At 51.1% G+C, this 15172-nt stretch overlaps 5 protein-coding genes across 5 annotated transcripts; 3 read left to right on the top strand and 2 right to left on the bottom strand.

Annotated features, from left to right (window-relative positions):
- The first annotated feature begins 83 nt into the window (after window positions 1-83).
- Window positions 84-652, top strand: BJX67DRAFT_344092 (uncharacterized protein). The gene has a single exon (XM_071028215.1). The coding sequence runs from the start codon at window positions 182-184 to the stop codon at window positions 536-538; it is 357 nt and encodes a 118-aa protein (XP_070889529.1). The 5' UTR covers window positions 84-181; the 3' UTR covers window positions 539-652.
- A 1352-nt stretch (window positions 653-2004) lies between these two features.
- BJX67DRAFT_242094 (Alpha/Beta hydrolase protein) lies at window positions 2005-4341 on the bottom strand. The gene is made up of 9 exons (XM_071026113.1): window positions 3493-4341; window positions 3367-3445; window positions 3201-3317; window positions 2866-3144; window positions 2682-2809; window positions 2523-2620; window positions 2371-2463; window positions 2228-2302; window positions 2005-2168 (listed from the first exon to the last, which is right to left on the bottom strand). Exons 1-9 carry the CDS (start codon window positions 3996-3998, stop codon window positions 2083-2085), a joined length of 1461 nt encoding a protein of 486 aa, XP_070889528.1. The 5' UTR covers window positions 3999-4341; the 3' UTR covers window positions 2005-2082.
- A 343-nt stretch (window positions 4342-4684) lies between these two features.
- On the bottom strand, window positions 4685-5302 carry BJX67DRAFT_377905 (uncharacterized protein; the record flags this gene model as incomplete). Its single annotated transcript, XM_071032226.1, has 3 exons — window positions 4685-4814; window positions 4878-5000; window positions 5091-5302. The coding sequence occupies 3 exons, from the start codon at window positions 5300-5302 to the stop codon at window positions 4685-4687; spliced, it is 465 nt and encodes a 154-aa protein (XP_070889527.1).
- A 2114-nt stretch (window positions 5303-7416) lies between these two features.
- On the top strand, window positions 7417-9582 carry BJX67DRAFT_241981 (uncharacterized protein). The gene is made up of 5 exons (XM_071026111.1): window positions 7417-7607; window positions 7656-7904; window positions 7966-8619; window positions 8689-8872; window positions 8939-9582. The coding sequence occupies exons 1-5, from the start codon at window positions 7530-7532 to the stop codon at window positions 9388-9390; spliced, it is 1617 nt and encodes a 538-aa protein (XP_070889526.1). The 5' UTR covers window positions 7417-7529; the 3' UTR covers window positions 9391-9582.
- Window positions 9583-10387: 805 nt separating this feature from the next.
- BJX67DRAFT_241983 (ABC transporter ATP-binding protein) lies at window positions 10388-14735 on the top strand. Its single transcript, XM_071026112.1, has 5 exons — window positions 10388-10763; window positions 10811-10998; window positions 11050-11706; window positions 11769-13965; window positions 14013-14735. Exons 1-5 carry the CDS (start codon window positions 10632-10634, stop codon window positions 14721-14723), a joined length of 3885 nt encoding a protein of 1294 aa, XP_070889525.1. The 5' UTR covers window positions 10388-10631; the 3' UTR covers window positions 14724-14735.
- Window positions 14736-15172: the final 437 nt, after the last annotated feature.

The raw sequence follows: 15172 nt of genomic DNA, 5'->3' as shown, positions 1-15172 counted from the left end.
GTCAATGTTCATCGCATTAATCATGGTTCTGTTTCTGTATATGAATGGAAATAAGATTCTGGTTTCCGGAGTCCAGGTGCAAAGAAAAATAGACGTTGTTTCATGGGGATACCTAGCGGAAGATGGAGGTAACAGCACTGGTTGTATCAAGAGTCCGCACGCTGCTGTAGCCGTACACAACATGCTTGGTCGCCGGTGCTTAGACAATGGCATTCTGTATCCGTTGGCTATTCTCGTAGTTGGAGCAGTCGAGGGTTGGCCACAGGGGTGTTATTCGCAGATCCTCCCCATCGACATCGATCTCATCTTCAGGCACATTCTGATGGATCATTTTGAAAATGTCATGCAATTGGAAATTAAGCCTGGCAAATACTGCTGCACTCTCCAACTCAACGTCAACGCCCTGCCAGAATTCAGGATGGGCATAGTCGAAGTTACGCACATGAGCCCTGCGATATATACTTGTGCAACACACATTGAGGGCAGTTGTGGCTGCGGACTCAAGGGCTTGGTATCGAATAGACTAAAGCAGTCATAATCTGTTGTATACAAACGAGAAATGACTTACATGCTGGGAGATTAGTACTGAAGAGAAGCTCATTATTAATCTAAACTCATATCACAACAGAAGTTAATAGAACCAACAATACTAATAGTATAAATAGGACTATAGTTATCAAGAATTTAGAGCTAAAGAGCATAGCTAGCAGTACTCTAATTGTAACTAGTATATAGGAGATTCTATAATTACTCTACTTTATTTTATCTACCATATCCTTCTATGTCTTATTAGTTTGTTTGAATGGGGTTTCTAGCTTCTGCCTGTATATTCTCCAAAAATCTCACGATGTCCAGCATGATATCATGATATCAAACAGAGCAGGGCAGGGGAGATCTACGTTTCCGTTTATGTTTACTCGTCTGTCAATCCTCATGGTCTATTAAGAATCCTTGAATTTCTTCTTACCACCTTTGTATCGCATAGTACTAGTATTCTACTCCAACTTTTATCCTGCATCAGATATACAAACGTCATCATGGCCACTCTGCTTCCCGTCGAGATATGGCTAGCAATATGCGATAATCATATGCCAAACTCCTCGACCTTGGGAAATACCTAATTATTGTTATTAGCACCTACACGATGGCCTGCGGACGGATTTGTTTGCCCTAAGTCAGGCACCTTGCGCATCGCACAACATCGTGGCCATCGAGTCCTGGGACCTCAGTCCATTCCTAACCTACACTCGAACCCTCAGTATTATTCGCTGCGATCCGCGCGAAAATCTGAGGATCAAACGCTTGAGGCTGGACAGACTTCACGCCCTGCAAGCCAGCAACGACAGCCTCCTTTCTCGAGTCGCATCCGACCGGTATTCTCCCTGTCGAACGGACCAATTTATCGCATGATTTTCCTTTCTGGTTGTTCGTTCCGTGTCGATGAGTGGCTACCAACGGCGACGTCGCTCTCTCTCGCGGTTGGTCTACCTCATTGCTGAGGTATCCGGAGAAGAAAGCGAAGCTTGTTGAGGAGCTGGATTGTGCTTTTCTCTGGGAGGATGCGATTACTATCGAGTCGACGAGTCGTCTTACGTAGCTCCCTGCTGTTATCCAGGAGAGTCAGAGAATGTATCTGCCTGTTGGCACTGGGTGCCCGCGAGTTTTTCTAGAGGGAGGGTGGTCTGTCGATGGCCGGCTCATTCCAGCGGGGGGTATGGTCCTTTGTCTTTTGGTATTGGATAGCAGTTGCAGTGTAATATGGATGCTGACAGTCCCGACATCCGTCACAGTCTCCCACCTGGCAGCATACCACTCAGCAGAGAACTTCCAAGACTCTGAGGAATTCATGCCAGAGCGATTCATCGACAAGGACGCTTACTACGGACAGCATGATGCGCATTTGAAGAGAAGAAGGGAACTACTGTGATTTTGTTCGTCTTCGTGCAATAGAACTTGTTTTGATATCTACTCCAAGGGGAGATATTCACTTGGTTCGGACTTATACTAGCACACTAGCATTACCAGCACAAATCCCAATCATGTCACAGCTCAACGATACTCCGTTGTGTCAATACCAGGAAGCTAAGTGCAATGGACATCCCAATCAGCCGCTGGGCTGAGAACCGCTCCCGGTTCGTTATCAACACCCAAGTTGACTATTTTACCGTCTGTCTCACGATAGTGTTAGTATCCGTCAGCATAGGAGGAACTATTTTCAGGCACTGACCGTCCATTGTATACATCGGCCATCCGTAGTCATACAGGCCGTTGACAGGGTCCTTGGCAAACGCCACATACGCTCCTGCGGGAGATGAGTTAGTCAACGGGAGCTATCACAGCATAAGTCGGTGCGGAAGGCATTGGCTGTACCTTGAATGTATTTACTAGTGGCCATTTCGTTTGGTGTCGGCCCGGGCGGCAGGTCGCTCATATTGTATGTTCCGAAGACCATGGGTAAGTCGGCTGTAGAACAGGAATCAGCTAGGACTTCCTTGACCTAAAACTTATGTGGGGGTGTGTACAGCTATGGTATGCACCCAGCCACGGCGTTGGGCTCAGGTTTGTGAAATTGCCGTGGTAGACGTATCTCCAGGTTGGGATATCCTGCTCTAATCGGATCCTGGATGCGAATGTTAGCCACATATATCTCAATCTCAGATCTACAGAAAGATCTTTCCTACCCCAGGGCTTCATGTAGACCGCAACTAAAATCGTATACGCCTTCGATGATCTCGGTCTCATTCACCGAAGTCGAGTTCAGGGGTATCGCCGCAGAGAACTCTCGCTCCGCTATCCCTCCCATTGTTGGCTTTGAGTCTTTAGCATGTTCCGACGCCGTGGAATAGAGTCAGAGTGTACACATACCAGCTTTGCCAGTCCTCCATCTCGCGCCCGAGCAGCGGGATCAGAGAAAAAGGTCCGGTTATCGGGTATTGGCGCGAAATTGTAGTTGCCAGCATCCATTTCGTCTAGAATAATCTTAAATGGGACCTCCCTCATACAGGAGAGAGACTCCGGCCCAGTGCCACATCCAACGGCGGCGGAAAGTGCATTCCAGTCGCTCTCCGTGGGGTCGGCATCACTGCCCCTAGAAGCAGTTCCTGATTCGAGCCCAAATGCGCTGACGAGCGGCTCGTCTGGATACTGTGAAGCTGTTAATCCCAATGTGCCTGGACGAGGGATCGGGAATGGTAGCGTACGGCGTATGCATAGGCATCCACTGACCCAGCACCGGCTGATTGTCCGAACAAGAGGATCCTCTCGGGATCACCACCGAAGTTGGCGATGTTGCGATGCACCCATTCGACTGCTAATCTCTGCATTCATGTTATCACAGCTCAGACACATCGTAGGAAGGGGACTCACCTGATCCAAAAACCCTACATTCTGCTCCGACAGTTTCAAGCCAGGCGAATTCGGGAACCCAAAGAAATTGAGTCGATAGCTGCAAGAATCAGCGGTGATAGACCATTCGATACGAGGGAGACATACTTGAAAGTAACGAGAATAGCGTCCTCATTATCCCGAACAAGCTCCACCCCATCATAGACCTCATTCGACCCAGCGCCGCTGGTATACCCGCCACCATGGACGAACAGCAAAACGGCCGCCTTGTTATCGCCAAGTCGCCCTTTCGACGGAGTCCATACATTGATGGAGAGACAGTCTTCCGTCATATCCGCCGTATTCCAAGGACCATACGGAAGGACGTCCCATATGGACTGGTTGCTAGGGTTGTAGAGCTGCGGACAAGGCGGGCCGTATTTGGAGGCATCGATGGGAGAATGACTCGGTGACTTCTCGCGAGGGGGAGCGAAGCGCAGGTCCCCGGTCGGTGCCTCCGCATAGGGGATCCCAAGGAAGGCCCGCACGGTTGAGGCAGAGTCATTGTAGATGCCATGGACAGGGCCGCTTGAAGTGAGGACATGGAGCTCCGGGGCCGCTGCGCCCAAAGCGGCGAGGGAGAGGAAGAGACTGACAACTCCGCAGGCGAACATTTCCAATGCTTATGCTGGAGGCACTTTTTCGAGCTCATGGAGTAATCCGTCATTTTATAGACAAGCTCGGTTGATCTCGCACGCCGTGTAACCCCGCCTTCCCCGGTTCTGATAATGGGGTTTGTTTACCGCTTAAACAGGCTAAATTGTGTCGGAGACTCCCCCGCAGCGTAAATTGGTAGAGGATGCTCATCAGTTGCCTAAACTAGAGGCGCTGATCAGGCCGATCAGGATTTCCTCCAACACGATCATCAGCCGGCACAACCGGTGTCAGAGGACCTGCAGCTACTGTAGTCAGCTCATCGCGATGCCCGGTCGATGACCCCCAAGTTTACCCGAACCTCGTTGGTCGCGCCGGGTGATACTGAAAGGAGATTGATCTTGAACCTTGAAGAGCCTGTACCTGCGAGAATAGCCTCCTGTGCCAGTTTTATTCTCCGAGGCTCGACCAGCCGTTAGGGCTTGGGGTCTGAGCCTTGCCCATGATGTCAGCACGCCACAGAAGGACACACGAGTCTTAGTTAAACCGGAGTTTCGAATCGAGTTGCACGATTCTGGCTGGTACAGTAATCTTGAAGGCATCGCTGGGACAAATGGTATTGCTGCTGCTTCTGAGGTCTGTGTGGTTCGCTTCTGTTTCTCCGAAAGACTTCCAACAAGTCGGATAACCCGTACAACCACCAATCCTACCGACAAGCTGGACCGATAGTTGGCTTTGAAACCTCGTTTGACGGGTTACTCTGCGAGCAACCACTGACAGCACCAAGCAGAGTGTCATCAACGGCAGCATCATACGCCGCACCGCAGTTCGGATCACTGTTCCATCCCAATCAACATTAATCATCGTATATCATATAGCAGTCTGTTTGAGAGAAATACCTCGACCCCCCACTCGCGTTATTAAAGTACGAGCAGATGTCATGCGAGAAACAGTCCTGTGTATATGCGTTTCCCAGTGCTGCCCCAGAGCATCCGGCACCGCAGCGCCCGTTGCATGAGTAGCTGGCAGAGCGGGTGGATTAGCGTCAAGCCTTTAGCGATATTTCCGTCCGTGCTTTGTCGCACAGAAAAATTTCTCAGGGCTTGACGTACTCTCCAGAGCCAGCGCTGTTGGTGCCGTAATTGCTACCCACTATCCCGACGAACGAGCAGTTCTGGCCGGCACTGTTCTTCCATGTTGCTGTCGCGGTCGATCCGACTGTTAAACAGGTGATGGCGCGTTTGTCGAGAGCCTGCGCTTGGGTAGAGGGCACGGCCGAGGCCAGTAGCGGCAGGAAGACGAGGATTGTGAGGAGAGTAGGCATTATCTATCGATTCGAAATGGTGAGAATACTGCTGCTGATATTCAATGGATTAGCACGACTCGGAGAATTCCTGAGCATTTATTGGGGGACTCTCCATTTATGAATGGGGTAGCTGGGCCCACCCTCCAGCTATCCAGGCATCCAAATTGCTCAAAGACCTTGGCTGGATCGTTTCCGGATGGATCATCCGAGCCCAAATAGGGACTGACAGTCACTCAGGCACAGTCACATGCGCTAGACGCGTGCCCTGAGAGCCTCAAGAAATCCATGGAATGCCATAATTTGCCTAGGATGCTTTCACTGGCAGTATCTGATCTTGTGCTATGGACTCCAGTCGTCTCAGAGCCACTGAATTAATTTAGATCAGCGGTCACGACGCCAACTTGGCCGGGGGGGGCCCGGGGGGCTTTGGATGATGTTGGAAGTGTCCGACCACTGATGATGGTCGGTCGCGAGCCCCTGAGATCCTTCAACGTACATAATTGCCTGCATCGACTGTCAGGAAAAGCGGTCCCTTTCTATCCCACAGCGTTTCCAACAAACTTCCCTCTTCTCTTCCTTGCTGCGTTATCCTTTCTGAGCAGACATCGGCCCCTTTTCTATAGCAAATGTCGGGCAACTTGTGCTATGCAATTCATGGCTCCTCACCAACCCAGATATCTGTTGACCTTCCATGTGGAGTCACGAACTCTAGTCATCCTCACGTAACATGCTGTGTCAACGGCGATTACTGCTTGAGTAATTCTTTGTGCCCACACACACAACCAGACGGATCCCAAGGCTTCTATAATGCCGACTGTACTGACCCGACATTAGAAGATCCTGTTTGTGGAACTCGATGCGGTAAGTGTATACACGGGATCGCCTACATTAAACGTAAAAATCTTACTGTCTCCTGCTTTGAAGCAGGTGGCCGAGGCTTGTCGGATTTGGTCTACAACGAAACAACAGGCTACTGGGCTTGTTGTTGGAATTCTGTGACGAAGGAAAATGATTGCGACCACCCATCCGATGAAATATACCCCGCGCCTGCTCCTTCCGAGCTTACAACAATCCAGTATCTCCCAAAATTGGGTTCGGGCACACCCACCTACGCAACCGCAACAGCGGGAGCACCAGCACCCAGCACAGAGGCCGATTCTTCTTTATCAAACGGCGTCAGTCCTGGTACGGCGGCCGGAATAGGTGCTGGCGTGGGGATCGGCATTATCGTCATTGCCGCCTCAGCATTTTTCATACTTTTCCGCAATAGGGTCAAGAAGCAGGGTGTGCCTATATTACCTTTGGACGTTGATAGCCCGGGGCGCAAGCGAAACCATCAGCGATCTGTCCATTCAAGACAGGAACCAATGTCGGCGGTCCATGAAATGGATGAGAATCAAGTGCCAAGGCAAGAACTCGACACGAGACCCTGAACTGTTCGGTTCGCCCGGAGGAGGGGGTGGTGGGTGGGTAAGGATGTTCAAAAGAGGGACCAAATATTCAGTTTAACGTATTTCACCACTGAGTGGGCCATACCAAGGAGCGGGCCATCATCACCCGCCAATTCCTGCTTTTGTACGTCGACCACTAGGTCTCTATCAATCAAACAATTGCATTTCTATCTAAAATTAATTACTAAGAGGTTTGAGGCATCTAACTCTAGTATGCCCTATGAGGGAATTATTAGTCTCTGATAATTTTTCCACCGCCCAATATTACTGCAGCAGTAATATTGTCCACAAGGCAGAATCCTTGACCGCCTGGTTGGGTTCATAACAAATACATTGCAAGTGTTGAGACCACAAGCCTTCGTCTGATTTGGGCTGAGAACGCCAGTCAGATCTCCTTGACGGGCCTTAGGCCAGATCGGTCGTGTGGCTTGCGGCGTAGGATGCGGTACCTTGTTTCCGGCTTGTTCCTGGGGTGGACTTGCCTCGATGACTCCCGAGCAATAGCAGCTCAAATCTCCAAGTGTAACGTCTTGTTTCCTTCATCGTCTTGAAGCTCCTGATTTGCATCGATCATATGGCTTCCAGCCTCGATTCTAACTAGTCTCGACCGCCCCAGGGCCTGAAAATCCCTGGAGCCAAGCCTACTGGTGACGTGGCTTTGTTTTGAGAGCTCATGTTGCATGTGGCGCAGCGTTTTGAATCTGTTTCAGCCTTTTCATGTGCTCTCTCTGGGGAAGGTGATTTAACTCGACCCCCAACATATTTTCCACTTTTTGTCTGCCACACAAGAGCAGATGGCTGGGAACTGTACCTATAGTTGCTCCAACCCACCAAAACACATACCATTTAATGCTGATATCACCGGTCCTGGGGTAAGTGCTCATGGCCGTTTATTTTCTCTTACTAAGAGCATGTTTCAGGTGATTGTCGGCTTCCTCGGGGCAGCAGGGCTGCTTATTATCCTAGTCACGGCTCATTATTTTATTGCATATCAACCTCAGTTGGATCCATTTCGAGATACAAGCAGTAATTCATCCCCTCGACCGCTACCATTTTGTCCTAACCCCGTGGACTTGATGGTATTGAAAACTTGCAGGAGAGCATCTAAGCCCCAAAATACAATATCTAGCATCTCGCGCTGGTCATATCTTGACACCCAACTTACAAAAGTATGATCCCCTATTTTGATTTCTATAGCCGCCACTGGGTGTGTTTTAATACAATCGACAGTGCGTTCTTGCAATGAGTGATCTGCAACTTGCTACGGGCATTGCAATCCTGATCAGCGGTTACTCCCAGCTCCGCTGCGGTCTTTCCTCGTTCCACTGGCTTATCATCGGACGCTTGGCCTGGTTTGCAACTCTAACGCATCTCGCCAGCCTGACGTTCCTGAGAAATTACCTCTACAACCGGAAGGCAGAACGCAAATGGAGGCTATTGTTTATGTCTATCTTGCTTGTGATGCTCATCACTGCAGTAGTGCCCACAGGGAACTACCACTCTCCTCACATATCGACGTCCCTCGATGTTGATCGCGGACCTGGCATACAGGAGGCAAACGACTATGCCATCTGCCACTTTTTCATTCATGGCCCTTCGCGATATCCACCCGCATTTGCCTCGATGGTTGTACTAGTCCTGATCGCCGTGTTGGGATTCGCATTCCGAATTGTCAAGCTCTTCCAGCCTCTCTCACTATTCATCATCACGGTGAGGAGCAGGATCAGTCAGCGCGCACGCCGGCTGCTACGGGTAGTTTATGACTGGAGGAATGCTACTAAGGCATGGCAGCGCGTGCTGGGAAATATGCTCTACTACCCGTTACTTGCACTCTTCCTAGAAGCACGTGCAGTCATGGACAATTTCTCCTCAATGTTCTTCGAGGTACGTACTCCTGATTCTATCCGATGAATCCACTGTTGGTGCGCAGAGAGACTAAACAATGGGGAATAGGTATACTGGCTCATTGCAGGCTTTTTGTGGGCCGTGTATGGCTTTCTAGGCGAAGCTGGTATAATCTTCCCTTTTGATGACGCCTTTGATGACATCAAGGACAGGAGCTGGAGTTTTGGTCAGGTTATGCCTGTCGTTCTACTGGCATTGCCTCTTATTACCATCCTCCAGACGCTGCACATTGGTAGGCGAAAATGGACCGATTCTCCGCCACCTCCAAAGATTAAACTGACATTTCTCGATGAATAAGGAGAAGGGGCTAGGCCGACTGTCCAATCGGGCGATCCTTGTGCAGCAACTAGCCCTATAATCATCATACCTCCGAGACCCAGCGCTCTGTCCGACTTCGATCCTGATAAAAATTACTATCAGTTCTCCAGTGGGCTGAAGGCCGCATCGGTGTACATCTTGCTTTGGTCCTTCACTATTGGCGCATTGTTTTTATTTTCCCCTGTCATTAGCAGTGCACTCCAAACACCATTTTTTTTAATCTTTGCACTTTTGACTCCCCCTGTTATGTTATGGGCCATTATACTTGTATCGCTCCCCATTGATTGCGTCTCCGCTAGGAAGGGCGCGAAATGGCCTTGCCGGCTTTTGCAAATCCTAAATGTGTTCTTTTTCACCTGTGCTTCTGGCTGTTTGATTTTTTATGTAGCCTTTGATCTTCAAGCGCGCGTGAGTTATGGGTGGCAATCTTAGAAACATAGTGGTTAGAACCACCTGTCCTCCACTTTCTACCTGCTTAGGTTCCGCCCTTATATCATGGAATTTAGTATTCGTCTAATAGGCCAGCACCCTAGTTATAGTCACTAGATGGGGTATCTCTCATGCTCTTTATTGTACTTTGCAAGCCAGTTTTACTATATATCTTATACTATCCTTGCCTTCCTCCTATGTACTATACAGGATAATGCCTTTCTAATATTCTTTCTTACCTAACCAAGTTTAGACTATAAGGATTCCACGGTTCTTAAGTAGCTAGTTTCTAAATTCTCTTTAGTCCTTATGTCCCATGACTACTTGGAATCCCTGAAACACCAAGAATAATGATCATGGTATGCGCGTAGGAATGATAAAGCGATCTAGAGCAAGCAGGCTATATAAAACCTGCTTGTCAGACAATTTGAAGACAATCGGCCCGACACTGATTTTGCAAAATAAATCATTGTTAGTTGGGGTGAAGGAGGGGGTAACGCGGGAGGTCTTTTGATGCCTGAGAATAATACGGAGCTCTGATCAGACCAGCAGCGCAGATTTGCCCGCTGCTCAGCCTCCCTTGGGCATGTGCTCGACCCCGAGCGCAGATGTTTTATCATTCCTCGCCATTGGATCTGTTACTTAACAAATATTGCAAGGGTTGGAAACAAGTAGTATAACAGCATAGTAATATCATGAGAACTCACTCGCGAGTATAGGGCACGTTGATCTTGGTTGATCCCAATCGCGTAAAGGGATCTGGAAGGACATGCCACGACCAGAGAAGACCTCTCGTTATCAATCAACACCTGGCAGTTTCAGGCTTACCAGACTTATTCTCCCAAGACGGCGTGGCTCTGACGATATACCTTCAGCGCTTCCCGGTCCGGCTGAGCCTTCTTTTGGCGTCGCTGAGTTCACGGCGCCCGGCGGAGGCCGCGGATCCCGAATGGCGCCTCCTGGCGCCTCCTGGTGGCTCGGTCGGGCAAGGATTGAGAGCAGTCTCTGGCTTCAGGGCTTCGTCTTGATTGATCATTGTGACGGAATACGGGCGAATCAACTTGGCGCCAAGTGTGATGTCTCTCAGATGGCCTTCACAGGCCAAGCAGGGATACGAGAACGCGTAACTTGAGGAATTCCTTCGTTTCGAGACTGAAAAAGCAGCCTCGGCCGCAGCCTCTTGAAAATCTCGACAGCGCTCCCCTGCGCAGGCTTCGGGTCGTCAAAGCTCTCTTGACGACAGGATGACCGACGAAGTCGCAGAGAAGAAGATTGAGGTGGGAAAGGAGGACTCCCTTGCAGAGTCATCTGAGAAAGGGAAGTCCGCGCCACAGAATGGCTCCAAAGGGGAAGAAGCATCGTTTGGCGCTTACAAGGTTAGCTCCAAAGGTGACGATTGTCGACTCTGCTAATTTCTTGAAAGCGCATCTTCAGCTATGCCGGAAGGTTCGAGCTGATCCTCCAAGCGCTGGCTGTTGTGGCGGCGTGCGCCTCTGGAGCTGGTATCGCTCTGCAGAACCTCATCTTTGGCCGGTTCATCACGGTCATCACAGACTTTGTGAACCAGCAATCGACTCCAGGAGAGTTCCGTGATGATGTGGCAGAACTCGCGTATGCTTTTCCGAACCGTTGATACACTTTTTCACCGTGCTAACCGTCAAGACTGTACTTTGTCTACCTGGGTATCGCTCGACTCGTCCTCTCCTACACCTACAACACCCTCCTCACGTACGCTGCCTACCGAATTATCCGCAATATCCGCCATAGCTACCTGAAAGCTGCGCTCAGCCAGGAGGTTGCATACTACGACTTCGGGACGGGGGGCTCCATCGCGGCGCAGGCAACTGCGAATGGAAAACTCATAGAAGCCGGAGTCGCGGAGAAGATTGGCTTGTTGTTTCAAGGGTTGGCGGCGTTCGTCACAGCCTTTATCATCGCCTTCGTTGTTCACTGGAAGCTCACCCTCATTTGCCTCTGCATTGCTCCGGCCACGATCGTTGTCACGGGAGGCGTTGCTGCCTACGAGGCTAGATTCGAGACGAAGATTCTCGAGATCTATGCCCAGGCCAATTCATTCGCAGAAGGCGTGCTCGCGGGTGTGAAGGCTGTGCATGCTTTTGGAATGCAAGCCAGTCTGGTCAAGAAGTTTGATGAGTATCTGACCGAGGCGCACCGAGTTGGAGGGAAAATATCGCCGCTTTTTGGGCTGCTGTTTTCCGCTGAATACACTATCATCTACCTTGGGTTCGGTCTCGCGTTTTGGCAAGGTATTAACATGATGGCGGGGGGAGAAATCGACTCGCCGGGGGTTATCTTCACGTATGCCAGTCGCCTCTGGTGCTTCTTGTGCTTTGGCGGGTTCGCGACTAATGCTTCGTTAGTGTCTTGCTATCGGTCGTAATTGCTGCGATAAACTTGACGATGCTTGCTCCATACTCGATCGACTTCAGTAGAGCTGCATCGGCTGCGGCGCAGCTATTCAAACTGATTGACCGCAAATCAGCTATTGATCCGTACAGCAGGGAGGGACTGGAGCCCGAGACCACGGTTGGAGAAGTCGAACTTGAGAACGTAACCTTCTCATACCCCACTCGGCCAGGAATTACTGTCCTCGACGATTTCAGCCTAAAGGTCCCAGCGGGGAAAGTGACGGCGCTGGTTGGGCAGTCTGGATCTGGAAAGAGTACAATCGTCGGGTTGATCGAGCGGTGGTACAATCCCAGCGCAGGGACCATCAAACTGGATGGTAACCTGATCGATCAGCTCAACTTGCACTGGCTTCGCAAGAATGTACGGCTCGTTCAGCAGGAACCCGTCCTTTTCCAGGGGACGGTGTTCGACAACATCAGGTACGGCCTGGTTGGCACCCCGTGGGAGAATGCGCCGAGAGAGGAGCAGTTGGAGCGAGTCCGGGACGCTGCAAGGATGGCATACGCGCACGACTTTATCTCTGAGTTGACGAACGGGTATGATACATTGATTGGAGAGCGTGGAGGACTGCTCTCTGGCGGCCAGAAACAACGCGTTGCGATCGCTCGCAGTGTTGTGTCCCAGCCTAAGGTGCTTCTGCTCGACGAAGCGACGAGCGCCCTCGATCCTCATGCTGAAGCTATCGTGCAAAAGGCGCTGGACAAGGCAGCGGAGGGTCGGACTACGATCGTCATCGCCCATAAACTCGCGACAATTCGCAAAGCAGACAACATCGTCGTCATGAGGGCGGGGCGTATTGTCGAGCAGGGGACTCATGAGTCGCTGATTGCCGACGACGGCGCTTACGCTCGCCTTGTCAAGATTCAGAGCTTGACCGTGGCCGCCGCCGATGATGAAGCTACAAAGGAGGCAGAGGAGAGCACGGAGGATGATACGGCCTTGGAGGCTACCGACACCGCCGGGGACTTGACTCGCTACGCAACCTCTGTCCGTGGGAGAATGGAGTCCCTGAAAGAACGAGACAATTACGATAATCACAACCAGATGGGAATCTTCGCCTCCGTCGTGCGCTTAGTTAGAGAATGTCCCGAGCTGGGATGGGCGTATGTGTTCGTCACGCTGGGCTGTCTTGGGGGATGTGCAGCCTACCCCGGCCAGGCGATCCTCATGGCGAACGTGGTCGATGTATTCCAACTGACCGGCGATGAGATGCGAGACGAGGGGAACTTCTTCGCCACCATGTTTATTGTGCTGGCTGCCGGGTGTCTCCTCTCCTACTTTGCTGTCGGCTATTCGACGAACACCGTGGCCCAGCATATGAGCCATTACTTCCGCAGGCTCATCTTCAACGACATGCTGCGACAGGATGTCCAATTCTTTGACCGGACGGAAAACACCACGGGCGCCCTGGTGAGCCACATGGATGCATACCCGCAGTCGATCCTGGAGTTGATGGGGTTCAATATCGCTCTTATCATGATCGCGGGGTTGAACCTGCTCAGCTGCGGCATTCTTGCTATTGCGCACTCCTGGAAGATTGGCCTGGTTGTTGTCTTCGGGGGCCTTCCTCCTCTTGTCGGTGCGGGCCTGGTAAAGATCCGGCTGGATGCCAGACTCGACCGCAGCAACTCCAAGAAATACTCTGCCAGCTCCTCCATTGCGTCTGAGGCTGTCAACGCTATCCGAACGGTGTCGTCTCTCGCAATTGAAGAGACGGTGCTGAGCAGGTACACAGAGGAGCTCGACACAGCGGTCGCAGCCTCTCTCAAACCGATGGCCAGCACGATGATCTGTTTCGGGCTTACCCAGTGCATTGAGTACTGGTTCCAGGCGCTTGGGTTCTGGTACGGCTGCCGGGAGCTCTCGTATGGCAATGTCACCATGTACGACTTCTTCGTGGCATTCCTGGGGGTGTTCTTCTCTGGCCAGGCATCGACCCAGATCTTCCAATTCTCAACCAGCATCACCAAGGGCATTAACTCGACAAACTACATCTTTTGGCTGAACGAGCTCCAGCCTACCGTACGGGAGACGTCTGAAAACCGTGACAACGGCCCCGGGTCCGGTTCCCCGATCGTTCTTGACAATGTCCGCTTTTCGTACCCGCTGCGACCCGATGCCGCCGTTCTCAAGGGGGTGGACTTGAAGGTAGGCATGCAAACCCCGACTTGCGGTCAATAGCTAATCTGATATAGGTCAACGGAGGCCAATTCATTGCTCTCGTCGGCGCTTCCGGTTGTGGCAAGTCCACCATGATTGCCATGCTCGAGCGCTTCTACGACCCAACCACCGGCACCATCGCCATCGACTCCTCAGTCCTCTCAGACCTCAATCCCGTCCTCTACCGAAATATCGTCGCCCTCGTCCAGCAAGAACCAACCCTCTTCCAAGGAACTATCCGCGAGAACATCGCCCTGGGCGTCTTCGACCGCGACGCGCAACCCTTCTTCTCAGTGAACGACCCCAAATCGAACCCAAATCTGGTTTCCGACGATATGGTCGAATCAGCCCTTAGAGCCGCCAATGCGTGGGACTTCGTGTCCTCCCTCCCGGAGGGTATCTATACGCCTGCCGGATCAGGAGGCACACAGCTCTCAGGCGGGCAGAGACAGCGAATTGCCATTGCACGAGCGCTCATCCGGAACCCGAAGATTCTCCTTCTAGACGAAGCAACTAGTGCCCTGGATACGGAAAGCGAGAAGATCGTCCAGGGGGCTCTGGAGGAGGCAGCGAAAGCGGGGGACCGTATTACGATTGCTGTTGCGCATCGATTGAGTACGATCAAAGACGCAGACGTCATTTGTGTCTTCTACGGCGGGCGGATTGCTGAGATGGGGACGCACGAAGAGCTCTTCTTGCGCGGGGGGATGTATCGCAAGATGTGCGAGGCGCAAGCCCTGGATTAGATCATTCCTCTCTTGCTAGATTATTTAGAATAGCTCGCCTCTCTTAATAGAAAGTCGCCTCTCCATTACTATAATAAATAGAAAGCACCTGCGTAGGGCTACTCTGTCGTCTCCTTCTGTAATGGTCAAGTGATCCAGCATATCCAACGTCTCAACTCCACTGACGAAACTTGCATTGCGACTGCTTTTGTGCATGGTAAATACCGCGATGCAAGGGCCCATCAGAGCTTCAAAGCTCTTCGGCAAGAGGGTAGGGAAAGAATATGCGTCTTGTTGGAGGCAGATTACCAGTTGATGGCACTAGAAATAAGTCCTATAGTCGCAATAAACTATATGGGTGAATATCAACCCCATCACCAGTAGTTCCAGTAAATATCCAAGTATCCATGTTCCCTAAATTGCATCAGCGATAGTATGCCAGCCCTAGTCCTGTCCCTTCATTTGGCTAC

The sequence above is a fragment of the Aspergillus lucknowensis genome (genome assembly GCF_044049455.1).
Source record: "Aspergillus lucknowensis strain CBS 449.75 chromosome Unknown BJX67scaffold_5, whole genome shotgun sequence".
In the NCBI taxonomy this organism is placed as follows: Eukaryota; Fungi; Ascomycota; class Eurotiomycetes; order Eurotiales; family Aspergillaceae; genus Aspergillus; species Aspergillus lucknowensis.
Note: the sequence above shows the minus strand (reverse complement) of the source record. Positions and strands in the feature narration are given on the sequence as shown.